Source organism: Rhinolophus sinicus, chromosome 17, assembly GCF_057876585.1.
Source record: "Rhinolophus sinicus isolate RSI-liver-muscle chromosome 17, RSI-T2T, whole genome shotgun sequence".
Taxonomy (NCBI): Eukaryota; Metazoa; Chordata; class Mammalia; order Chiroptera; family Rhinolophidae; genus Rhinolophus; species Rhinolophus sinicus.
The window spans coordinates 186,288,628-186,316,522 of record NC_142517.1 but is presented as its reverse complement, the minus strand read 5'-3'; the positions used below and the strand labels follow the sequence as shown (position 1 = coordinate 186,316,522).

At 35.1% G+C, this 27,895-nt stretch overlaps 1 protein-coding gene across 2 annotated transcripts in view; it reads right to left on the bottom strand.

Moving 5' to 3' along the window:
* Positions 1-27,895, bottom strand: part of PARD3B (par-3 family cell polarity regulator beta) — a 950,721-nt gene that overhangs the window by 811,859 nt on the left and 110,967 nt on the right. For both annotated transcript variants that reach the window (XM_088794694.1, XM_019726886.3), the window contains exon 2: positions 2,475-2,576. In XM_088794694.1, the coding sequence (XP_088650820.1) occupies positions 2,475-2,576 (102 nt within the window). The remainder of the gene's footprint in view (positions 1-2,474; positions 2,577-27,895) is intronic.

Genomic DNA, 27,895 nt, shown 5'->3' with positions numbered 1-27,895 from the left:
GAAAACTGACTACACTATGTTAGTCCCTTGTCTGATTTTAAGTAGAAAACAATCTAACCTCTAGTTTCAGTCTTTATAGAAGTGGCTTTTCCATATACTAAATAAATAGCCTCAGTCTATACGACTTTCTGGTTCTAAGTGTCTGTTTTTCCTGCCTCATCCTTTCCAGCTAAACTGTCAAAGGTCCCTAGTTGTTGTTTCTCACCTATTGTGAGAGTCCCTCCTAGGAGTTGAGGACTGTAGACTTTGGCACAAGGATTACTTACATCCATCCATGCCACTTCGGGCTTGCTTTCTATCTATATTCTAAATGTAAGAAAGTATTAGATAGCCAATTTCAAAATAGGCGAGTTTTAATTTTATCTAAGCTCCACATTGCCTCAAAGGATCTTGGGTGAATTTCATGCGTCACTAAACATCCAGCAGCATCATTTATAATTACATCTTAATCTAACCTGACAAAAAGTAAGGTAAAATGCAGTCTGGCAGAACCTTCTTTTCATACTAGTCCTATGGACTATGAAGAAATCTTAAAACCACAGAGGGAGTGTTAGAAAAACCTAAGTGATGCACTCTTTGTCTCTTACATTGTTTTTTAAAAGAACAAAATGGGAGTACAATTTGTTTCTGGCCATATCAAAACTGTAATTCGCATCAACTCTGCGGAACAATACCTGTTAAGCTTCAATGTAGAAGAGATACAGTTACATCATGGGAATGGGTAAAACTGAACCCAAACAGCACTAATCCTTTGCTAGGATTTTAACTGAATATCTCACTTTTTCAGCTTATTTTGTAGTGGTGGTGAAGTCCCATTAAAAAAGAGATTATATCTAAGAATGCTGTTCATGTGTCTAGTAAATGGATTATAGTTAAAAAGCTCACTGCCAAGATAGTTCAAAAGTTCTATACGACAAATTATTTCCCTGGGCACTGTTCATGGAATCATCCTTCCTGTAATGAGGTCTTGGATGAGGCTGGGGTGAGACATTTTCTTCTGGCCCTTCTTAAACTTGCCACTTTTCTGCTTTTCATTTTAATACACTGGATGTCGGTGAAATTGAGACAGGAAGACCTTCTTCATTAACAACCCAAATGCCTTGACTATTTCAAAGGAAGAAGGTGACTAGAGAAGCAGCAGAAAGTAAAACAGGGAAATACTGAAGTGGAAGTTCTCCTTTAAAGTTATAAACATGAGACCAAACAAAATCGCAATGCATCAAAATCACGTACAGCAGGATTTCACTGCAGAGAGGGAAGCTTTCTTTTTCACTCATTAATTCAATAAGTGGTCTTTGACAATCTGGTTTGCGTAAGATGTTGTACCAGATATTATTAATATGAGGAACACAAAAGAAATAAAAAATCCCCGGATCCATGTCCTCTAGGAGCTTATAATCTATTTAGAGAGATAAGTCCCTTATGAAACAGCAAATTATAATGCAAGACAAACCAAGATTGAGTCCTAACAGAAAAGAGAGAAAATAAGTGGGTAGACTGTCTGCAAAGACTAATGTAAATCTGAACAGTCCAAAAAGATCTTATGGAAAAGGAAAAATGTAAAGTTTACCTGAGTTCAATAAATCACTTATTTGTATTCCAGTCCAGTTGGTGTATATATATATATATACACACACACACACCCCTACCTGAGACTACAAACAAAACAATACAGAGAAATATGTTCATAGATATAAATCAGCCTAGTGCAAAGAACACTAAGGATACACACTAGAAGAAACTTTGAAGCAGGGATCTCTCCGAGAGAGCTGTAGTTCAGTTCTGAAGGACGCATTAATGATTGATGAGAAGCCTAACACAAAAGTAGTAATAAACTATGTGTCTCAACAGCAATTATCCAGCATGCTGCAACTGAACAGCTTGACTTACACCTTTTTCAGTTCGGCATCAGAAGAAAAAACCCGTGAAAGCAAGATACGTGCAATGGAATTATTCCCAAGTTGGCAGCAATGTTTGGAATATTCAATTCCGTGTTTATTTTAGCAATGAAAACAAAAATTATCATGAAAGATAGTTGCTCGCCAGCTACTGTAGGAAAATCTTCACCATAGTTCATAAGACTTTCCTCCCCATTGTATTTTCTCCTTTGAAACATGTTCAAATCTCAGGCATGAAGTCGCATATTTAACAAGGACCAAGAATAAACTCCAGAGACAATGGCAATGAGAATTCCAGCAGCCTCAGAGCCTAACACTAATTTACTGAGACGCATCAGGAACGCTTGGGAATGAAGTGTTTGCTAATTAGGCCACCATGAATAGATTCCCAAACCTTGACAAAGTTTTTCCAAACATCTGATGGAGAACTTTGATTTATGGGCTGTCCAGGTGAAACCTGAACAGATGGTACCTTCTAATAATACCTGACACCTGAGTTTGTTTAGGATCTCAATCTCTGGAAAACACACAGCTCTCCAGAGGAAAACAGAGAGGACAAATTTTGGAGTCACCCACCTTATCTTTGTCTTCAACGACATCTGCCAAGACGTCATCTGGATCCAGGATCCCTCCATCTGTGTATTCTAAGTGATGAATCTTCACCCAGTAGCCAGGATCCTGTAGCAGAACCACCAACAAGTTTCATGAATCAAACTTTTCACATAGGTAACATACACTTTAATTATAAAAGAAAATAATTGGTACACTGAAAAATATGCTCTAGTAATAATACAATTTTTAAACACCAAAAACAAATGTTATCTATTTATTTGGATAAATATTTGGCATTTTTATCCTGTTTAACATAAATCAGTAAATCAAAGTACACATATTTCATCAATTTTCCTGGAAGATAAATTGCAATGCAAAAATAAACTGCTCAGCCATTTGAAAAGCATAATCAAGGAATTTTTTATAACCTACAATTTAGGTAATTACAAGAATACTTTGGAAAAGAAAGATCTTATTGAGGGTACTTTCTGAAACTTGGGATCGAAAGTTCAGAGATCGCAAATCTGTAAGGAAAAAAAATCAAGCGGCAGAAAGAAATCTGTGTTGGCAACAGCTATCACTTTGGAATATGTGAATGAAATGAGGTGATTCTCAACCACTTCACCTGTTTAAATCGCCATGCTATGTGTATGCCCTCAGTTCTAAGATTTGCAGTGATCTCTGGAGCAAGCTGCAGCTTTGGTTTCCATTTGCTGTAGCACGAAAGCAACTCGGGCTCTGTTCAGAGTTGAAGAGGGGGTTCGCTCAATTGGGATACTGATTTAGGAGGTTTCCCAGTATTGTTTTTTAAAAACTGCTTAGGAGCATAAAGCTTAAGGAAAAAAAATTAATGTCCCCATTTGATATACGGCTAGATACACTAATACTACAGCTTAGAATTACACGATATAGCTCATTCAGTTATGTATGCACTGCCTATTTCAAGATATGAGAATGAAACATTATAATAATGAAACAAGAACATGAACCAATGAATGAAGAAGAACATTAGTAAGGGTTTTACCCAGAATGCTCAAGCTGTAATCAATTTGGTTCTGTGCTTCTTAGAAAGCCTCTCAAACTGGGAAATTTTTGAGCTCTAAATCAGTTTCCAATAAAAGAACAGATAGCAATTTGTGAGAAGAGATGGAAATTCTTCTAAGACTTTACCACATGAATCTTTATAAAGTATTAAGAACATAATTCACAGAATGCAAGTGCAATTTTACAAAAACTAATAGAAACAGTGTCATACATCCTCTTCTTTAAAGGTTTCATACCATTAAATAGTAATTCTTTTGAAGTATCTGTTCAAAAGGCTATTGAAATGTGGACCAAATACATAGCTTTTCAGTAATTTGACTTGATAAAGTAATAGGCTTAAAAAATTCAAAGGAATTCTCCTTAACTAGGCTCTCAACATTTCAAAATTAAGTTTTCTGTAGAGTATCTAAAGAGCTATTCCAAGCAAAATGAAAGGAATTCCTTTGGCTTCTAGTGCTAGTCTTACGGGTAGAAACACTAATGATTTATTAGGGAGCTTTGCCTGATTTTACTGCCCAGATAGAGATCACAAAGACAAAAACAGTGATTATATTCGGTTGGTGCAAAAGTAATTGCAGTTTAAAAGGTTAAAAATTGCAAAAACTGCAATTACTTTTGCACCAACCTAATACAACCAGGTAAGAAAAGTCTGAGACACCCATCAATCAGTCTTTAATCAGAGGTCTCTGCCAACTCGAGGCATCTGTGCTATAAAAGATAAGCTAGGTACAACAAACTAGATAATACTGCGGTAGACAAAACACTATGTAATGGCCACTAGACTATATAGTAAAGACAGCAAGAAAGAAATCCCCTAGTAATCTTTGGGAATTGAATCTTTTTCTATAGCCATGCCACAAGCAAGATCTTTCTCCAAAACTATTCAGGACTTCTGACTGGAATCTATAGAGTACTATTTGCCTTGTAAAACTAGCCTTCTTAAAAAAGGAGTGCAATTTAATGAATTTCTATTAACTTCCACTGAGTTGGTTTTTGATATCTTATAGAACTGCAGATAAAATCTGTTAATTTTAAACATGTTTATAAAAACTGATGTATTCTAAAGAGTTTGTTTTTATATTCAAATACTTAAAAGCAGACATGTATTAAGTTGTCTGCTTTCTTCGCATGTTTCATTTGTAAAAGCAGATTTTATCAACTCAGATTGAGGTAGACAATTACCCCCAGCAACTGCAGTACAAGGTAAAGTATACGTCTCTTCCTGACTAGATGTAGGAACAGAGAGAAGAAAACCAAAGACTGATTTAACATGGTGAAACTCGGGAAATAGCAAGGGATAGGATCTGATCAGTAGCAGAGAGAGCAGCAGACAAGTGGCAGCAAGATCGGGTTGTTAAGTCACATAACATTCCTCCCTCACACACACACACTTGTGGGATCTAAGATGTTTTGGAAAATACGGCACAAGGGTTGAAAAACTAAGACGCTAATCTTTTTTTTTTTTTTTTTTTTTTTTAAATTTATTGGGGTGACAATTGTTAGTAAAATTACATAGATTTCAGGTGTACAATTCTGTATTACATCATCTATAAATCCCATTGTGTGTTCATCACCCAGAGTCAGTTCTCCTTCCATCACCATATATTCGATCCCCCTTACCCTCATCTCCCACCCCCCACCCCCCTTACTTTAATTTTGATTCAAAAGAGTACAGAACTTAAAAGTTTTACTGAACTAAATCAAGTTTAAAAAAAGTAATTTATTACATTTTGGAATCAGATATTCAGCCAAAAAAAAAATTTTAAGTGAAATACATGGTACCAGAATATAAAGACTATTTACAATTTTAACTCTTCCCATTCTATACTGATAACGCATTTTACACTCTTCAAAGAATGGAAGAGCAGGCTAATGACAAGCACACATCTAATCCTGAACAAAAGCAAACAAGCTATATGCAAGCAGTCTCCTAGCCAAGTTACATACCCAGGAAAGGTAAATCAACAAACACAGCACACACCAACTGTGCGTTTGTCCCCAAGGTATTTGGCCATGGTTCTATAGATCACTTGAAGAATATACATACAATATTAGCAGCTGACAGCCATCATAAGACTATAAATTCACCCTGACTCCTTTATGCATGTAAAAATTTCAACCATTACCTTGCAGTCAACACTTTGCATTTCATTTGCTTGCTTTTATTGCCATCAGGAATAAAACTGATCAAACATGAAAAGAGGTTCACATATGTGTCATGGTTCACACAATTAATCACTTGGAAAAACTTCTTGCAATATTCATGATCGTGACGTTTAATCTACCTTTATATTGCACAAATATCTCTAATACATGTAACTTTTAAATTATTTTGAAAATGTCTCTAGTGTATGTGCTATGCAATAAATCTTATTACTACACTGCTAGGATCATTAAAATATTGAAAAATAACATATACATTATGTTTCCTACACTTTTGATAGTATCTTCTCTGCCTTTTAAATAATGCACAGTTAACTAAAACCCTACTAGAATTTCAAAACTAAAAATAGTCTACAAGGATAAATTGGGAAAGGAAATAAAAACATATGCAATACAGGAAGAAGACAATTACAGGATACTTTTATGATCAATGTAAAAATTGCTCCAAACAGGTACTGCTATCAATAGCAACAAGTAATCTTCATTGTGGGTAGATGATATGAAATTGTCCCCTTACCTTAGAAAATGTATATTAGCCAAAGTTTGAAAGAACAATAATTTTTCATCTGCAACACCCAGAAGAGTAGGCAGGTTGGAAAGCCAGATACTATAATGCCATGACTACCAAGCCCTGAGATGATGTCAATTAAAAAAAAAAAAAAAAAAAAAAACGTGGAGGTTTCTAACCAAAATGCCTCTGATCCAAGAAGAGAAAAAAATACCCTGCAAAAGTGACAAGGTCCCAAAGGGAGGAGAGCGCTGCTAAGAAAAAGCCAATGGCTGGAGAAATACTGTGTTCATCAATGGTGGCAATTACAATGCACCTGGTTTTTTGCGGGTTAATGTTTTCACAAGAATCTTACCCACTGGAAAATAAGAATTGTAAAATGGAAGTTAATGGAAAATTAGAATTTTTTCCTTGTAGAATTTAACTTTGTGAATTTGGTGGAATGTGTCTATTAAATGAGATTTCACCATTTTCATCATCATCTTTATCATCATAATCATAACAGCAGACAGTTTGTTTTAGTGCTTTCTATAGACCAGGGACCATCGGCACTGTTATGTTTTATCTGATTAATTCATTTATCATCAGACTCACGAAGTGGTTATCAATCCATTTTACAGATGAGGAAAGCAAGGCATGTGAATTAACTTACCCAAAGTCAGATGCTTAATAAACAGCAGAGCCAAGGTGCATACTTTAACACTTTAACAGAATTTTTTTTTTTTAAGATTAAAGAATTTAAAAGGACAATTATCTAAGAACAAGGCAGGGAATCAGATCCTTAAGTATACTTGCTACTTAAGTATATGGATCCAGGCAAGTCGTCATTACTCTGGGCCTCAGTTGCTTCATCACTAGTAAAGCTGAAGGCTTTGTGGCCTCTGCACAATGTACCCCATAGAGGTCAAAGTGTAGAGGATACAAGACAGCAATAATGGAAGGACACAAGATCTTCACGCAAATGTGTCCAGTGTTGCACACGTGAAAGAAGCTTCCTCATAAGCATGAATTAAAGATTTGGGAATCAATAAAAAAAGATCTTCCTGCTAAGGTTAGTGAGGGAGCTTGTGGCATTAGAAGTTGGATGGAGAATTATAAAGTTTTATATGCATGCGCATTTTAACTACTCCTATTATAATCCTCTGGGGTTATTCTACCCTCTATGCAAGACCAGAAGAGAATCAAATGCTCCAGAATGCACCCAGGAAAGACACAGCGATTAGAACAGGCCTGAAGACGGAGGCAAGCCAAGTGCAAAAGTCTCTGAATAACCAAGTAGACAGTGTATGCAAACATGAGAGTTCCAGAAAATGATGCCTAAGCAAAGCCTGGCAGAGCAGCACTGACACCTGAAAGGAAAGAGGTAAGCCAGGAAAGCTACTAATGAATATAGAGCTCATTATGAGATGGTCCTAACTGACTTTAGAATATGTCTCCACCTTCCTGAAATAGATCAACCAAGTGCAAACTTGAGAAAAGATGAGAGAGAAACATGAGCTGGTGTCACTTTAAATCATGTATGTTTCCAAAGAATTCAGGAGAGCTAAAATGGGACCAAGGGAGTTTAGGCTGGGTTGAAAGTAATACCTGGCAAATTCAACAACAAAATTATAAATCTCAATTTATGTATAAAATGAAGGTGAATCAGTGCATCTATATAGTTACTTCCAGCTTTTTAAAAAATCTATGATTCTACTAAAAGAAACTTGACATAGCCATACTAACATCAGATAAAGGAAATTTCAAGAAATATCACTCAAGGTAAAGGGGGTCATTCCATGATGATAAAAGGATCCAACAGAAAAAAATAAAATTAACAATTCTAAAACTGTATGTGCCCAATAATATCACTTCAATATATATACTGCCAAAATAAACAGATTTAAAAAATTCATAATCACAGTACAAGACTTTTGATAGAAAAACAGAAAACAAAAAAAGTCAGTGAGATATAAATCATCTGAACACAATTAACGAAGTGACTTAAATTATTTATATTACATACATGTAAACAAAACACCACATTCAAAAAGATTAGAAAATACATTCTTTACATGTGCACATGGAATATATACCAAATTTCAAAAGTCTAGAATCATCCAGAATATGTTCTCTGGTGACAGGGGAATCAGTTACAAAAATGGTATTCAGAAAGTGCCCGGCTGTTTGGAAATTACGAAATATAGTTCTGAATAATCCATAGATTAAAAATAATGGAACTTAGAAAATAGCTTTGAAGTGAAAAATAATTAAAACATAAAAATTGTGGGATGCAGCTAACACAGTGATTAATGGGACATTTATGGTGTTTAATGCATATATTAGGGAAAAAAGAGCTAAAATCAAAAAGCTACTAGAAATAGAACAGCTAGTCAAATGCAGACAGATGAAAGGAAATAAAGTGCACAAGTCAATGAAATAAACAAATATAAAACAAATATAAATCAAAGTTCGTTCTATAAAAGGCTTGATAAAGTTGATAAATGCCTAGTACGCCTGATCAAGAAAAAAAAATTAATTTTCAGTATCAAGAAGGAAAACAGCAAGCAATACCATCATAGATCTTATAGATATTAAAAAGAAGGTATTGTAAAAACTTTAGAGCTACGAATTTGATAATTTATATAAAATAAACAAATTCTTTGAAAAATACAACTTACCAAAACTAACAATAAAAATAGAAAATATAAATAGTACAAAAACAACAATGTAAAAAACAATCTATTATTTAGAAACTTGTCCATAAAGGAAACACCAGGCTCAGATTATTTCAGTTAAAATCTTCCTAATGTTTAAGGAAGAAATGGTGTCGATCTTATACAAATACTTCTAGAAACAAAAAATAAAAGAGAAAAATTTGCCAACTCTTTTTTTGAGGACAGCATCATGTTGGTAACACCTTACAAAGACATTACAAGAAAGGAAAATTATAAAAATTTGCATCTGGATACCTTTGTAAAAAGCTTAAAACATTTGTAAATCCAATTCAGTGATGTATATGAAGGATAATACATTATGACCAAGTGGAATTTATTTCAGTAATGCAAGAGTGGTTTCAAATTCAAAGGTAACCAAGGCTATTCACCACCTGATGGGGGGTGGGGGAGTGAAGGATAAATATTAGATGATCATCACAGCAGATGCAACACAAGCACTTGAGAATATTCACAACCAATTCACAGTAAAATGTATCTTAGTAAACAAGGCAAACCAGTAACAGAGAAAAATGAAATTTAAAAAATATAACGTAACAGTATCAAAAAATCAAATGCTTAGGAATAAGCCTAACAACATATGTGAAACTTTTATGTTAAACTTACAAAATATTAGGATGTAAGGATGTGAAGCAACTAGAATTCTCAGACACTGTTAGTGGGAGTTTAAATTTGTACAATAATTTTGGAAAGCTGGCAGTATCTGAACATAAACATCACATAAAGCTCGGCAATTCCACTCTCAAGTATATATCCAACAGAAACGAATATATAGAATTACCAAAAGACATATACTAGAATATTCATAGCAATATTATTCCTAATACCTGAAAATCCGGAAATAAATATTCATCACCAGTAGAACAGATAAATAACATATCACTGCAATGGAATACTAAACATCAACAAGAATGAACAAACTACAACTTTATGCAATAATATGGGTGAATCTCACAGCGTAACAGTGATCCCAGAGCCAAACACAGAAAAAAACGTACATACTGCATGTAATCCCCTGCAAATAAACTCAAAAGCAGGCAGAATTCATTCACAAGGTCAGAAGTCAGGATACTCGTTACCTCTTAAGAGGGCCAGGACCGTCTGAGTAAAAAGGGGTACAAAGGCTTCTGGAGTAAGGTTCTATTTCTTGATGTGTGTGCTGGCTACACTTATTTGTGCACTTTTCTGTATGTGTGTTACACTTAGAAAGTGTTTACATAAAAAATGAAAATAACTTTTTTGCTCCAAAAAAAAAGGTGATTTCGTTTTTCACACTGAAATGCATAATGGTACCCTTCCCACATGACATGTCTACAGATAAATAAAGACCAATAAAAAGCTATTTAGAACAATTTTCCTTAGAAGTGCAAGAACAAATCTTAACACAAATCAAAGAAAAGGGATGTAGAAGTCCCAAAAGGCAGAGAAGCCAGATTATCCTACCAACAAAAGATGTAGCTCACTGACCACCAGTTACTCTAAACGCCCTAAGACCCACAGCAGAGGCCCAGTGGGCCACAGGCTTAAATGTGTCAGCAGTGTGACGAGTCTCCAAAATGTGTTACCACCATTTCAGGCTATGATAATAGAAGCACTGGGTCCAGAACAGAGCAAGTAATAATCTTATTCTATGCTCAGGTGGTTACGTCACACTTAGTGTGTTTTTTCAAAATGTAAGAGATGATTATTAAACTGGAGAGCACCCATATGGGAGACAGGAATAGGTCAGCTCCATCATCAAAAAATGTCATTTAGGTTTGTTCAAATTGGAGACTACAAACGGAATTTTTCTTTTTTTTTATTTCAAACATAGTAGAACCACAGTTTTATAGGGTACTGAGCTCTTAAAGTTATCTGGTAAGGCAAAATTTTCTTATTGTTAAAATGATCCCTGGAAATCTCTCAGGGAAACACCATACTGGAGACGAACGTAGCTCCTTTCAATAAATCCAACACTGCTTTTTCTTCATCCAGGACCGGAGCATATTATTGTCTTTTCAGTTAAGTACCAGATAAAGTATCTGGACCATGTTAGACCATGTTTTGTGAAAACTGCTTATCTTAGACAGTTAGAATCATACTCCAGCCAGAGACGGTCACACATCTACCGTAAGTACATGGGAATTGAGACAACAGAGGTAGTAGCCGAGTCTCTCATTTCTTGCTTCCTCTGGGATAAACACTCATTGCTAATGTTAAATTAGCTACACTATTCAAATCCTTATCCTCCTCTTTTTATTTTTGGCTGAGCTTTTATACTTGGTGAATTTGTAAAAGTTTTAAATGACCACATGAGAGTCCCATCAAATTAAAAAGCTGCCAAGCATGAGAAAGATTTGGTTTGTTCTCAAGAAAAGGCATATCCTCAATAGAGAGGTAGATTGAAGCTCAGTATAAGAAAGATCTTTCAGAAAGAGTGGAGTGGGTTGTATGATGAAATCGTTCTCCTTTCCTGTAAGGAGTGAAAACAAAGGTTGGAATGGCATATCTCAAGGATGCTATAAGGGTAAGAAGTGGGAATTGTGTGTTCCTGAAGACCTCTTCCACCTCTCAAACCTACAGCATTTGAAACCTTAACGCTCCTTAGAGCTTTGAACCTATAGTTAGAGAAGCTTCTTGAAGGAAGAAATCTCTGCTATATCATTAGAACGATGTGGTCAGCAGTTCAGCATGATTCCACAATTATTGTGCATCTCCATGTAGAAAGTCTATAAGCAAACCACCGTATTTTAAATTTCCCAATCTATCGATTATTCTACTGTCTTGCTGTGTAACCTAAAAGTTCACTCATTTATACACAATTTTAAGAAAAAGGTCTTCTTCCATCTCCAAAGTAAAAGAATAACTGGTAAAGGAAAAAAACTGAGACTTTTACATTACTTAGATTATTTATAAATAGGCTAATTTCTCACTCTAAAATAACTCTTCCCCACCACCCCCAATTTTGGTGTTCTCAAGCCTTGATAATTTCCTAAGTTCAAAAACTGGTAGGAATTCATTGGTTCACAGACCATCTAGAACAGCCTTCTCGTTACTGCAGGGAACCAGAATATACAAAGATTAAGCCACAGGAAGACAGTTGTTGGCTTCTGATATACAATCCTAAACAAAAGTATTCTCAATAAGGGCACCAAAAATTCCAGGGGAAATTTTCAATTTTATCTCATAATCCAAATTTTGATATTACTTACTCTCCTTTTCAAGCAGCAAGAAATATATTTAAGCATTAAAACATACATTTCACTTTCTAGTTCATATATCAACTAAATATTAAACAGAATGTTAATCACCCCATGTCATTTTTCATCCAGCTTTGTGAAGTAACCACTATAGTCTCAGTTTTCTTTATATAAAGAACTTTAAACATTCATTTTTCATCCTGGGATTAACAAAAACTTATTTGGGGAAAAAAGGTCCAGATTTCCAGACAGAGCTTTTCTTTTAAATAAAGGACAAATTTTAATTATTTTCAAATCTACTGCCTACATCATCACAGCACACTCTAACTCTTCACAAGAGTATGAAAATTTCCTTTTCCTATAGATGCACAAGTGATTTAAGTGCAGAAAGCTTTATATAAATTTTCAGGGGTAATATATTATCATCTTAAAACCAAAGTTCTATCAGAAAAATCAAATGTTGCACACTAAGAGAAATTACACACGTATTTAATTGATACATCTATTTCAAAAGATTCCCAATATATAAGACTTTTAAAACATTAAAGCACTACTAACTTAATAATACTGAAATACAATGTTTCAAATTAATTTTAAAGAAAACAGTTGATTTTTTTTTTTAAATCCTGTTTTCAATTAACTGTTTTCAGTGAAATTTTACAGTCCAAGACCTCGATGCCACTGTCTTAGAAGCTTGTGTGGTCGAACGGAATGCAAAGCCTACAGCCAAAGAATGGAAGCAGCCATAATGCCAAAGAGAGACACAAGCTAGAATTTTTAAAATAATTTATTCATTATAAAACCCTAAAAAGTATTTTTCTACAAAATGGATTTTCATTAGAATTTGAGATCGCAAATTCATGCAACTCAAGGATTACTTAATGTAGCCAATTAAATCCAAAGTTTTTTGCTATAATGCAGGCATCTTTGTACAGTAACTCCAAAGACTGCCTTTGACAGATACTATCAATTGTGTTTGTAACTTTGTGTTTATGAATGAATCAAAAAGGTTTAAAGCATTCTACAGATTAACTACCATGACCTCTAACTCTTTACTCAAATACCAAGTTTTAAGCTCCATCACTGAAGAAATTAAGACATAGAAAAGAATTTTAATTTACATCAGAAGAAGTACTGGTGGCACTGTTTATAAACATGAGTTAATGCTAAGATAAACACACAAACCTCATCAACATTATTCCTGCTCACTGTTTATAAAGCTTCTTTTGAGTATGGCAAGAATAGGATGGTAAGAAATGATCTGTCCCTGATTTTGAATAGTATTGCGACACTACAGTCCACTACTGTTAGTTTTGTTTCCCCACCAGGGTCTATAGATGGATCACAGGTGTAGCTACAGAGAGCACAGTCAGCACAGGAAAGAAAGGAAAAAGCTGAGCTCAAGGACCCCGTCTCAGACATGACCTTCCTGGCTGTCAATCTAAAGCTGATGGTTCCCACCCTACTGCCAGTGTCAAATGTTATCACTACTTTTTTCAATTATTTGTTCATTTTTATTACTTAGTCTCCCCCAACTAGAACATAAGTTCCATAAGACAGAAACTTCTTCACTTCTATATCCCCAGCATCTAAAACCATTTTGGCATCCATTATAAATAGGTCATACGAATAAAGACAAAGAGAAACAAAGGAGGAGGAAAAAAAGACCTCATGTTATAATAGAGAAAATTATTTTATTTAAATGAAAACAAAAGGTTTAATCATGTGACCTAGACCTTTCAACAAAGCCAAGGGCAGCATGAGAGAACTAGAAATACTGGATTGTACGTCAATGACAGTTATTTGTACAACAAACATGTGTTGAGTTCTTGTAATATCCATGAACAAAACAGGGGAGAAAAATCTGATCCTTGGAAGAATAAAACTTACATTTCAGTGAGTACAGAAGACAGGCAGTAATTAACAAACATAATGAATAATTAAATGAAATGGTATGTTAGAAAGTGGTACGCTATTTGGGAGAGAAAGACAGAGTAGGGTGAGGAGGATGGGGAGTACAGACGGCTTGTATTTTTAAATACGGGGTCACGTCATGCCTTATTGCTATGATGATGCCACTTGAGCAAAGATGTGAGGAGGCCAGTCAGTATCAGTCAGGACTCCTAACAAATGGCTGTGCCCCAGGCAAGTCCATGTGCAGGCATTTGTAAAAGAAATTAAAGCTCAGAAAAGGACCCTTTTGGGAGTCCCATAGGGGGGCCAGAAGTGGGAGAACCAGTTCACTAGTCCGGGTGAATAAGCTTGGCAGACATGTAAAAATACAACATGGTAGTAACTGCCTGCTCAGTCTCTCCATGAATACCTTGCCTCCACCAAGTAAAAATTTTACTCCACTCTACAACGCTAGCTAAAATTCTACTACCTTGTTTCCCCGAAAATAAGACCTAGCCGGACCATCGGCTCTAATGCATCTTTTGGAGCAAAAATTAATATAAGACCCGGTCTTATATTATATATTATATTATTTTATATTATTTCATACTATACTATATTATATTGAATTATATAAGACTGGTTTTATATTATAGTAAAATAAGACCAGGTCTTGTATTAATTTTTGCTCCAAAAGACATATTAGAGCTGATGGTCCAGCTAGGTCTTATTTTTGGGGAAACACGGTAGTTTCACATCAACATCAAACATGTCGGAAAGTACTTTTTAAATGAAAATATTCTCCAGAAAGAAAGAAGAAGGGATCTATATTTTATTTGCATCTTAGTTGTTCTTTTCCAAACTACTGAGGTAAGGCATTTCCAGGTGTGACTACGAATGGACCACATAAAAAAGATAATCAACTCTACCCCCTCAAAATGCAGTTCTTTAGTGGGAAAAGTGTAAGCCTTGAAGTCAGTGAGACTAGGTTGAAATCCAAACTCTACTCACATAAAATGCAAACCATGCCATCAACCTTTTCCAGGTTGTGAGAAACTCATTACATATTCACACAACGCACATACACAGACACGTATGTGCTCATATACATGTACATATATTTTCTTTCCTGGTACCATACTTTTAAGTTCTACAAAGGCAGAGCCATTTCTAACCTATATGCTACTGTAATCCCAGCATCTGGTACACGTTCTCTTCACAACAGACGTACAATAAGCAGAGCTCGTTTTACTAGTGCCCTGTGCAAGTCTTCAAAACTGAGAGTTACTGCGAGTTTAGAGGGCAAAGAGACCTCCTGGGCTTGAGAAATAAGAAAGTCAACAAAAGTGAGCAAAAGGTCCAGAAAGAGAAGTATCAGAGTGTGAGCCGAGTTTTTCATACGTCAAAATTTTGGCCAGGAGGAAACACTCTTCCCCAGCTTTCCTCTATACTTGTACTCAAAATGTGGTCTGTAGACCAATGCAGTCCATGAACTGTTTGTTTTTCATCAAAATAAATCAGAAATCAAGAGTAACCATTAAAATTTTTATAGCACGTTTTACTGCTGTAAGATGCAAGCACATAATTTTGTAATTTATAAGAGTATCAATTTGTTATAGATGAACAAACAAACAAAATGATCTGGTCTTCCACCACAAATAGTATGTATAGCCCTGAACACACTGGCCTTACGCCAGACACCCAGGGCCTTAACTAAGATTCATAATTAACTTACATAGTTCGTTGACATTAATCAAAATGTTGACATATGAAAAGTAGGCTTCTACAGACAAGAAAAACTTTCATTTAAACATTATTTACATAGGAAAATGTAGGCCAAACTTCAAAAACAATTAGCTAAAACTTTTATAAACTTTTAATAAATTAATATCTGACTTCCCTTGTCACACCTTACCTACTTTATGAGAGCAAATGAAAATATAGATGATGACACTTAAAACTATGTATTTTTGTTTAAAATTATGTACCAGTATACCATTATTGTACGAGTACATTGTTAATATAACGGAAGAAAAATTCCCAAACAGAAATGCCACATGTAAAGCAAGCAAACAATAACAACAAAAAGGACTCAAAGTTCACTTTATAAAGAAATATTTCAAACTGTAGAAAAATAATCAAAATGTTGAAGAAAAGTTTTCTGAGATTTGTATTACAATATCAGTTATATACATTTCCATATATTTATATATATATTCACTTACAAAACCATATTAATACAAAAAGCTGACATCACTGTAGGTCTGCTCTTTACTTTGTGCAATAAATTCATCCTTATTTTTTAAAAAGTTGTAGATATACAAATATTTTAATTGAAAAAAAATTACCAGCTAACACATACCTATGATTATAGTTATTAAGACTATCCCATCCTTTCTTCCCTGGAAATCATCCCCAAACAAATCCATCTAAAAAGAGAACCATAAATTCTATCTTCATGAAACCAGGTGATAGCTGCAATCCAAAGTACAATACAAAAGACAGAAAATGGAGAGAAAAAGAAGTAATGACTTCTCAGGGAGGAGGAAGGTCAAACCCAAGTGTCTTAAGGAAGACACTTAGTATGGAAAACAAGCCAATCCACCTGGGACAGAGTCTGAAGACACCGGGATCCATGAAAATTAGAAGAAAGTGGGGACTGAAAATGGTGGGAAAAAAAATGTCTGAAAATATGTTTAAAGAATGATGAAACTCATAGGTGCCCACTACTACCTTTCCCTGTCTAGAGGCAAGAGACATAATATCTGAAGAAACTGACCCTTAGTAGGGTCCAGGCTCTAAGACATCAGATGCACAGAAAAGAACTGAATAGACTACTTAGTGCAAATAGGGGTCTGCATAATTAATGCTACACATTCCAACTTTGTTATCCCATCCAACCCCAGAAAACTAGCAACCAGGCTTACAACCAACCTTCCTCCGCAGCCACTCCCTGTAAGCAATTAGAAGAATGTGTACCACCAAAATGAGGGGCCCAGGAAACAGAAGGCCCAACACAGAAGAGATGGGAAATGAATGCCCCCCAAAATTGCAGCAGCAATTACCCTGAGCAGGAGCTTGAGGAGCAATGGTCCCAGATCAGATCAGCACAATGGAGGGCTTAAGAGTGATGCTATCACGGAAAAATACAAAATCGATAGATTTTAGAACTTTTTTAACTTCATGGGAAATGGTACTGAGGATCGTTTTATACAATTATAAGAAGAAGAAAAGAGAAAGCTTGAGATTCAAATAAAACTAAACAAACAGATTAACTCTATTTAAATTAACTCTAGAAATGTACACAAGACAGGAAGCAGCCATAGTTACTGGTTCAAGAGTGAACAATACCTGCTGGTTATAGTAGTGAAAATACTGAATAAGATTTAACCAAAAACTCCAACAACATATTTAGATGACCAGGAGGGGGGAAAAATGAAGAAGCTATAAGAAAGTTATAATTTTAACTACCCTAATGGGATATAAACAGATAATGTCTCAAATTGACGAATCAAGAGATAGCAATACATTCATATTTAGAAACAAAAGCACACTGCTACACTTTGATTCATAAATTATTTAGAATTATGGAAATAAATCCCCTCCCCCCCAAGGAAAAAAAAAAGACAGCTAAGGGTTTAGAGTAGCTGCTTCTTGGAAGCATGATGAGAGGATGGTCTCAACAGACCTGTTTTTTTTGTTTGTTTGTTTGTTTTTACGGCCTTTTAACACTATTTGACTCTTTCAACTAGAAATCAGCAAACTATGGCTATCATCTATTTTTGTAAATAAAGTTCGCTGGAACACAGGCACACTCACTTGTCTAAATATCATGTAAGACTGATTTTGCACTACAATAGCAGAATTGAGTAGCTGCAACAGAGAGCATGCAGTTTGCAAAGTCTAAAATATTTACTACCTGACCCTTTACAAAAAAAGTTTCCCAACTCTTGCTTTAAGCTATGTGTAAGAATTACTTGGATACTAAAAATTAAATGGTGCAGATGGGTGACTCAACTGTATTCACCAGAGGCAACTCTTTTAGACATTTGTTTTAGTCTGTTTGAATGTTAATTCTTCTCTCTAAATAATAAGTATTTCTAATGGTCTGTACTTATTGACCAAAGAAATCATCTTTTGACGTTCTGATATTATTGATGACAATTAAGTATATTTAGAGTCCCCCAACTTTCCCATCCTTCTTTCTCCTACTATTGTCATTCAAATATGTTTATTTCCTTTAACGGTTACTTTTATCTTTGATGAATAACTTAAATTTCTATTTTTAATTCTATCATTTAAAGATAGCATTTCTTCATTCAGAGTAAATATGGTATCACAGTTCTTAACTCATACTCCCTTTCTGCCCTTTCACTTTCCTTTGCTGTCAGTCAGCTCTACCTTTACGTGATCAAAGTTGAAAACATTTACATTCTCTTCTGTAATGATAACCATACTTTGGCTATAATTTGATTGCAAAAGTTGAAAGCCTATACAGTATTGACATTTATGTCAACCAAGGAAATTGTGTTCCCTGACAAACCAAATAAGAGATGACTTAGTCATATGCTTATGTCATGACCTCTTAGGCATTCAAACAAGAATGTTCAAATATATTCTCCTTTTTACTATTTTCCCTTTTGTCCCAAATTATGTTCGATTATTTTGATAAGTAAGCTATAATAGTTGACCTCAATAGTAAAACTATAAATTATCCCAAAATATCTTTTATATTTTTTTATATTTTAAAAAATATAGAAAACATTTTATATTTTTTCGATTTGTATGTAGCATATAAACATATTACATACATAGTACATACACAAACACTATATAGATGTGTACATGGTCAAAAACATGCAGGTAGATATAATCACATTCAATAGCAAAACAAATTGTGCCCAATTTTGTACAGGCAAGAAATATCACTCTGTTGATAATGATCATAGTTGTCTTTGATATAAAGTAAAAATAGGCTAATTTTTCTAGGAAAATTATAATCACCTGGTATCTAGAATATGAAAAGCAAGCCTTTCATATAGACAAATAGCCATAAAAATGGGTACTATTAGTTTCCTATTGCTCCTATAACAAATTACCACAAACTTAATGGCTTAAAGCAACACAAATTGATTACATTATAGCTTTTTAGGTACAAAGTTTGATGAAGGCCCCACTGGGCTAAAATCAAGGTGTCGGCAGAGCTGAATTCCTGTCTGGAGGCTCGAGGAAAGAATCCTTTCCTTAGCCTTTTCTAGATTCTACAGGCCACCCACATTCTTTGGCTCAAGGCTTTCATCCATCTCAAAGCTAGGAATGGTCGCGCCATTCGGACCTGCTCTTCTCCTTTGTCTTCCACATATAAAGACCCTTGGGCTTAACATTTGGCTACCAGAATAATGCAGGATAATCTCCCTGTCTTAAAAGTAACTGATTAGCAATTTTAATTCGATACGCTACCCCAAGTCTCATTAGCTATGTACCATACACAGAGGTTCTAAAGACTAAGAAATAGACATCTTGGGGGTGGGGGTACTTATTTTGCCTAACACAAGAGCCAAATAATATATTGTCTTTTATTTTTTTTAAGTCTCATAACAGCTCAAATAATTATACCAAATTAAATACAAATGAAAATTAGTATATTAAAAGACCCATCTCAGAGACATGCTTTGAATGAAAATTGTTATAAATTAGGCTAATGAACTAAAAAATGTATCTTCAGAAATTTTCAGTGTCAATTTGGAAGCCCAGCCTTCATGAAATGTTGGGTCACACTCAACTTTTGGCCTGACATTCCAGAGAATTTTACCCAAGAATAGCACTAGTTTTTAAACAGTTCAAAAAACAACAGAAATCATGAAATAGAGATAGAAATTGCAGGAATGAAATGAAATTTAAAGTTCAATAAATAATTCAAAGTAAGCCAAAAAGTTATTTAAAGCACATAGGCCCTAACTACTCACAAGAGATGCCAGTAAATAAGGCAAATCAGATGCCACCAGCTGACTACACCAGCCCACCCATTTGACTTTCAGAGCCCCATTTACCAACGGGAAAGTATTTCCAACCAAACTTTCTCTCCTCTATTCTGCTTATTTGTCCCTTTCAGATTGAGGAAATGATTAGATTGCATCCATAGTGAGTAACACTTCATGACTTAGAAGAAGGCTTTACTATTACTATTATTTACACCTCCTTCCACAATGGACGTTATCATCAAAGCATCCTTTCTTTTTCCCATACAAAAATAACCACAGTTCTGACTCTGTTTATATGACATAAAGCACAGTGGGAATATAAAGATTCTACTACTGAAGCAATACCTTGTCACTATTTGTGAGTCCCCACGTATGAAAGGAGGTGACCCCCAACCTCAAAAAAAAAAAAAAAAAAAAAAACCTACTAAAATTCAAGACTATAAGGGAGTCCATTATAAATTCTGTAACAAAGATGAAAACATAGAGAAAGCAACAGGAAAGTGGAAAAAGCAAACTTACTTTCTACATGTGTTTAACTTGAGTTGCCTCGGGGTGATCCAGGTTAAGATGGCTAATAAGCAGATTAAAATATGATAACGGATCTCAGAAGACAGGTCAGAACTAGGACATACACATCAGTAAGTCAAATGTACAAAGGTAATACTTGTTAAGAGTTAAGTAAAATATAAAATACCTGGAGACAGTAAAATTTTGTGGGATGAATCAAACGCAGGGCTTAGAAGGAAATTTACGGCTTTGAATGCACAGATTAGAAAAGAATAAAGGTCTAAAAAAAATCAATAATCTAAGTTTACACTTTAGGAAACTAGAAAAAAAATTAAATCCAAAACAAGCAGGAAAACAATAAAAATTAGAGCAAAAATCAATGAAATTGATGAGAAATCAATAAAGAACAATTAAGACAAGCTAGTTCTTTGGAAAGATCAATAAAATTAATAGGCCTTCCGATATGCTAACTAAGAAAAAAGAAAAGACTCAAATTACCAATATCAGAAATTAAAGAAAAGAACATTACTATAGCTCCTATGGTCATTAACAAAATAATAAAGGACTACCATAAACAACACTATGCCCACAAATTTTATAACCAAGATAAAATGGACCAATTCCTTGAAAGACACAATCTGCCAAAACTCATGCAAGAAGAAACAGACTATCTGAATAGGCCTATGATTCAATAATTAATAACCTCCCAAAACAGAAAGCACCAGGACCAGATGGATTTACTTGGTGAATTCTAACAAACAGTTAAGGAAGAAATTATATCAATTCTGTATAATCTCTGTCAGGATAGCAGCAGAGGAAATACTTCCCGACTCATTCTATGAGGCCGGCATAACCCCAACACTAAAACCAGACAAAGACATTAAAAGAAAACTCTCTTGTGAATATACATGTAAAAATCCACAAAATATTAGCAAATTGAATCCAACAACGTACAAAAAGAATTATACACTATAACCACCAAGTAAGACTTATCCTTGGTATACAAGGCTGGTTTAACACTCAATAATCACTGATGTAATCCATCTTATCAATAGGTGATAAACAAAAAACATCATATAATCAATAAACACAAAAAAGCTTTGACAAAATCAACACCCATTTATGATAAAAACTCTCAGTATATTAGGATTAGAGGGGAACTTTCTCAACTTCGTAAAAAGAATATCTATAAAAAAATCTGCAGTTAATATCATACTGGTGAGAAACTCAAAGCTTTCCCACTAAGATCAAGTATACAAACATGATCTCTTACTACCCCGTTTTAACACTATACTGGTAGTTTTACTTAATGCAATAAAAAGAAAAGGAAATAAAACATATGCAAATTAGGAAGGAGAAAAAGACTTTTTGTTTACAGATTACACAATTGTCAGTTCTTTCAGATTTTCTACACACACACACAGGCACAACCCTCTGAAACTAGTAAGTGATTACTGCAAGTTTGCAGAACACAAGGTTAACATACAAAATGCTACTTCAAGGGGACGTGCTTATTCATATGTTCATTGCAGCATTATTTACGTAAGCCAAGATATGAAGGCAACCTGGGTGTCCCTGGATGAATGGATGGATAAAGAAGGTACATACCATGTTTCCCCAGCCTTATTTTACTGTAATATAAGACCGGGTCTTATATAATATAATTAATATAATATAATGTAATATAACATAACATAGCATAATATAATACCAGGTCTATTAATTTTTGCTCCAAAAGACGCATTAGAGCTGATTGTCTGGCTAGATAGGTATTATTTTCGGGGATACAGGGTATATGCAATGGAAAATTACTCAGACATAAAAAAAAAAAAAAAAAAAAGCGAAATTTTGCCATCTGTGACAACATGAATGAACCTAGAGGGTATTGTGCTGAGTATAGTAAGTCAGACAGTGAAATACAAATGTCATATGATTTCACTTATAGGTGGAATCTAAAGAACAAAATAAATGAAACAGAAACAAACTCATAGATACAGAGAACATTTTGATGGTTGCCAGATGAGAGGGGGACTGGGGACACGGTAAAAAAGGTGAAGGGATTAAGAAATACAAATTTGTAGTTACACAGGGATGTAAAGTATAAGGAATATAATCAATAATATTGCAACAACTATATATAGTACCAAGTGGGTACTAGTCAGAGAGATCAATTCCTAAATTATGTACCTGTCTAACCACTATGCTGTACACCTGAAACTAATATAAAATATTGAATGTCAAAAAAATTTTAATCATTTTCCTATATATCAGCAATGAACAAATGAAATTTGAAATTAAAAGCACTACGCTTTTCACATTAGCACCCAACAAATGAAAAACTTATCGTTCAGTAAATAGTGGTTTTCAAAGGTTGGGGTAGGGGAGGGATGAATAGGCAGAGCACAGAGGACTTTAGGGCATTAAAAATGCCCTAAAATTATGATACCATAATTTCAGATACATGTCACTATACTTTTGTCCAAATGTGCAGCATGTATAACACCAAGAATGAACCATAATGTAAACTTGGGACTCTGGGTGCCAATAATGCATCAGTGTAGGTTCATCAATTGTAGCAAACGTATCACTCTGGTGAGGGATGCTGAGTGGCTATGCATGTGTCAGGGCAGGAGGTGTATGGGAAATCTCTGTAACTTTTGCTCAATTTTTCTGTGAACCTCAAACTGCTGTAAAAAAAAAAAAGTCTTAATAATTTTTTTTTAAGTATATGGCTCCCAAATATATCTCTACCAAGACTTTTTACTGAGCTCCAACCCAACATCTCAACATACTCGCAGATGCCTTATAGGTGCTGTAAACCCACCTGCCCAAAACTGAGTGCATGACCTTTCACACACTAGGCATTTTGCTCAGTGAATAGAAGTACTTTTCCAATTTTGTGAGCCAAAAGTGTCAGATTCATCTACACCCATCTTCTTCACCCCTATATGAAATCCATCCACAAATTCTGTCAGATCTATCTTCTAAATCTGTATCAAACCAGTCTGCTTTTCTTCACTTCCACAACTACTTCCCTGGTAAACTATGGCCTCTTGCTTACACTGCAGCAACAGTCGCCTAATCCACCTACATCTACTCTCTTTTCTTCAAATACTCCATGCCCCTCCCAGAGTCATATCCTTGGAAGTACTATGACTGCTTCAATCCAAAGAGCCCTTCTTCCTTGCCTGAAATCTTTCTCTCCCTATTTTAATTTTAGCTGTCACCTCTCTAGGCCCAACTCAGATAGCTTCTCATCTCTCATGTGAATCCTTCCCCAATTTTCCAATCAAAATTAATGTCTTCTTCTACCATGCCCATACATTACCTTGTTCACACTTTGCATATACCTATATCATGTTGCCTCTATGATCAGTTGTATGTTTCATTCTCAAGTGTATCTGCAATGTCTTCATCATCGTAATAAACCCCCTTTGCTTCCCCAACCAAGAACCCAGCCTAGTATTATACATCTAGCATAAGCTCAACAAGCAACAAGGTCAATTACTGCTGATTGCCATATGGATAATATCATTTTAGACATAAGAAGAATGGTTAGGACCACAGGAAGTTCAAGAAAGGAAATCTGCCCTAGTAGGTAACAGGAAAAGATCCATCATCATTCAGTAAAGAGTCACTGAGCAGCTCTATCCAAGGACCAAGTCACAGTCACAAAATTCTTTGAGCTCACAACCTTTCATATATTTATTACCCAAGATGTTGCCACAATTGGTTAGAAATATACTAACATCAATGATAAACCTTATTTATCCCAGTAATTTCTATTTATTTGCAATATAGCTTTAATATGGGAATTTATACAAAAGTTACCAGTTAGAGGTCACAGACTGATTCATCAAAATGGGACTTTTATTTCACTGTGCAGATGAGGAAGCTGAGGCCCAGATTAGTGAAACGTATTCCCTGAGGTCACAAAATTGACCGCTGGCCGAGCCAAGGTCATCACACAGTTTTCCTGAGTCTTGGTCTAGTAAGTTGGCCCTTGGTCTGCGTAAAATAAAAGGGATCACAGGCATGGGTAATTGGAATGGTTGGCATTCTATATTCACTGGTTGAGGAATGTGGCTCACTCCCTCCAAAATAAAGAAATCTGCAATTGGGTGTGGGGCCACAGCCCTGAACCAGATGGCACACGAGTCATGCCAGAAGAGTCCACTTGTTTCTCTGGCAGAGGGAGCACTTGCAGCCCTTTCAACAGGAGCCAAACAGCTGCAGGGTGGGGCATTCCTGGGCAGGGCTCCACCTTTGGAGTCAATAGCCACAGCCTAGTCTTCGAGGCTATGCCAACACGGTTCATAAATGTCTATATATATAAAATGTAGTAAATCATGTGTAAGACTCTAAAGTGGGGACATTTTGTATTCTTTAAAGAATTTTAAAAGCCTGGATTAGAGAACAAAGTTAAAAATTATCAAAAAAAAAAAAAAAAAAAGAATCCCAGCCATCAACACGATTAATATACTACAGGGTTCTGAGCAGCCACTCCCAAAAAAATTCTTAACATTTCTAAATCAGTACAAACATGGTCTCTGTAGTCTTCCTGAGAGCTATGGTAAAATTTGCTAAAACTGAACCCAGCAAATACTTACATCAAATATTTACACATGGCAATGATCCTATTAAACGCAAGGCTTTAAACTAAAACTGATGTCTAATGAACATAATAAAGAATGAGGTAAGAGAAAGGGAGAGAGCTGGAAGATGCTGGTTAGTCCTCGGACTGCCTCATTCAACCTCATCCAGCACGTCTTCACTAATGAACAGAGGAGCCAAATTCTCATGACTTCTGCAATCTGACATTCACATTTCTAACAGAGAACTATTATCAGGAAGTAGAGCCAAAAGAATGAGCCCTGCTAATGAATTCAAAGTCTCAAAAGCTGTTTGCCTTTAGTTCTTCAGAATGGATTTCACCAGAGCCAGTATGTGCTTATAAGTTCCCTAAAAACCAGAATCAATTTTTAAATGGAAACAAAAATATCCTTTCGCAAGTCCTTTTATACAATGCATTCCCATTCACTCTCGTGTCAAACAGGAAAAGCAGCATTCTTTAATACATAAGACCAATGGTCAAAAGTTCGCCTTGAATGACTAACTTGCAGGGATAGTGGCAAGCATTTACGCCCCAGCTGGCAAGAATTTTATTTGCTTTATATATCTGCAGGCCACAATTTCTGCAGTTCGTTTGGTATATACAAATACAATGGACAACTCCCAGATAAAAACAATAAAAACAAAAATGTCTAACATCTGAGAACAAGCAATTGATGATTTTATTTCATATTCACTTTTATCACTCCATTTTCTGCCTTTTCATCTACTTTTCTTTTCCAATTACAGTTGTCATTCAACTTTATTTTTTATTAGTTTCAGGTGCACTGCATAGTGGTTAGACCTGTACATAATTTATGAAGTGATCCCCCCACCATTAGTCTAGTACCCACCTGGCACCATAGCCATTACAATGTTATTGACTATATTCCCTATGCTGTAAATTACATCCCTGTAACTATTTTGTAACTACCGATTTGTACTTCTTAATCCCTTCAAATTTTTCACCCAGCACTGCAACGTTCCTCCCATCTGGCAATCATCAGTTTGTTCTCTTTATCTGAGTTGGTTTCTGTTGTTTATTTCGTTGTTTAGATTCCACATCTAGATGAGATCATATGGTATTTGTCTTTCCCTGACTTATTTCACTAACTGTAATACCTTCTAGGTCCACCTATATTGTTGCAAACCATAAGATTTCATTCTTTTTTATGGCCAAATAATATTCCATTGTATATATGTACCACTTCTTTTTTATCCACTCAGCTATCAATGGGCACTTAGGTTGCTTCCATATCTTGGATATTGTAAATAATGCTGCAATGAACATAGGGCTACCTATATCTTTTCAAATTAGTGTTTTGGATTTCTTCAGATAAATACCCAGAAGTGGAATTGCTGGGTCATAAAGTAGTTCTATTTTTTAATGTTTAAGGAATCTCCATACTGTTTTCCATAGCAGCTGCACCAATCTGCAATCCCACCAACAGTGCACAACAGCTCCCTTTTCTCCACATCCTCACGAGCACTTGGTTGTTGATTTATTGATGATAGCCATTTTGACAGGAGTGAGGTGGTATCTCACTGTGGTTTTATTTTGTATTCCTCTGATGATTGGTGACACTGAGTATCTTTTCATATGTGTATTGGCCATCTGTATGTCCTCTTTGGAGAAATGTCTGTTCAAGTCATCTGTCCATTTTTTAATTGGATTGTTGTGTGTGTGTGTGTGTGTGTGTGTGTGTGTGTGTGCGTGTTTGTGCTGAGTTATATGAGGTTTTTATAAATTTTGAATATCGTGTTTCCCCAAAACTAAGACCTAGCCCAACAATCAGCTCTGATGCATCTTTTGGAGCAAAAATTAATATAAGATCCGGTCTTATGTAAGACCGGGTCTTATAGTAAAATAGACCGGGTCTTATAATTTCTGCTCCAAAAGACGCATTAGAGCTGATTGTCCGGCTAGGTCTTATTTTCAGGGAAACACAGTATTAACCCCTCGTCAGATGTACCATTGGCAAATATCTTCCCCCACTTGGTAGATTGTCTGTGTTTTTGGTTTCCTTTGCTTTTTAGTTTGATGTAGTCCCATTTGTTTTATTTTTGTTTGTTTGTTTTCCTTGCCCGAGGAGACATATTAGAAAAAACTATTACTAAGAGCAATGTCAGAGAATTTACTGCCTATGTTTACTTCCAGGAGTTTTATGGTTTCTGATCTTACATTTAAATCTTTAATCCATTTTGAGTTTATTCTTGCATATGGTGTAAGCAGGTGGCCTAGTTTTATTTTCTTTGTATGTATCCCTCCAGTTTTCCCAACACCATTTATTGAATAGACAGTCTTTACCCCACTGTATCTTCCTGCCTCCTCTGTCATATATCAAGTGACCATATAGGTGTGGGTTTATACGTGGGCTCTCATTCTGTTCCATTGATTGATGTGTGTTTTTATGCCAGTCATACTGTTTTGATTACTATAGCCTTATAGCATAGTTTGATACCAGGTAGCATGATACCTCCAATTTTGTTCTTCTTTCTCAAGACTGCTGTAGCTATTTGAGGTCTTTCATGGTTCCATATACATTTTAGGATTGTCCTAGATCTGTGAAAAATGCCATTAGTATTTTGACAGAAATTGCATTGAATCTATAGCTTGCTTTGGGTAGTATGTTCATTTTAATGATTTGTATTCTTCCTATCCATGAGCATGGTATATGCTTCCATTTATTTGTAGTTTCTTCACTTTCTTTCTTCAGTGTCTTATAATTTTCCAAGCACAGGTCTTTTACCTGCTTATTAAATTTTACGTATTTTTGATGTAATTATAAATGGGATTGTTCTCTTAATTTCTGATAGTTTGTTATTTAAAATGCAACCTATTTCT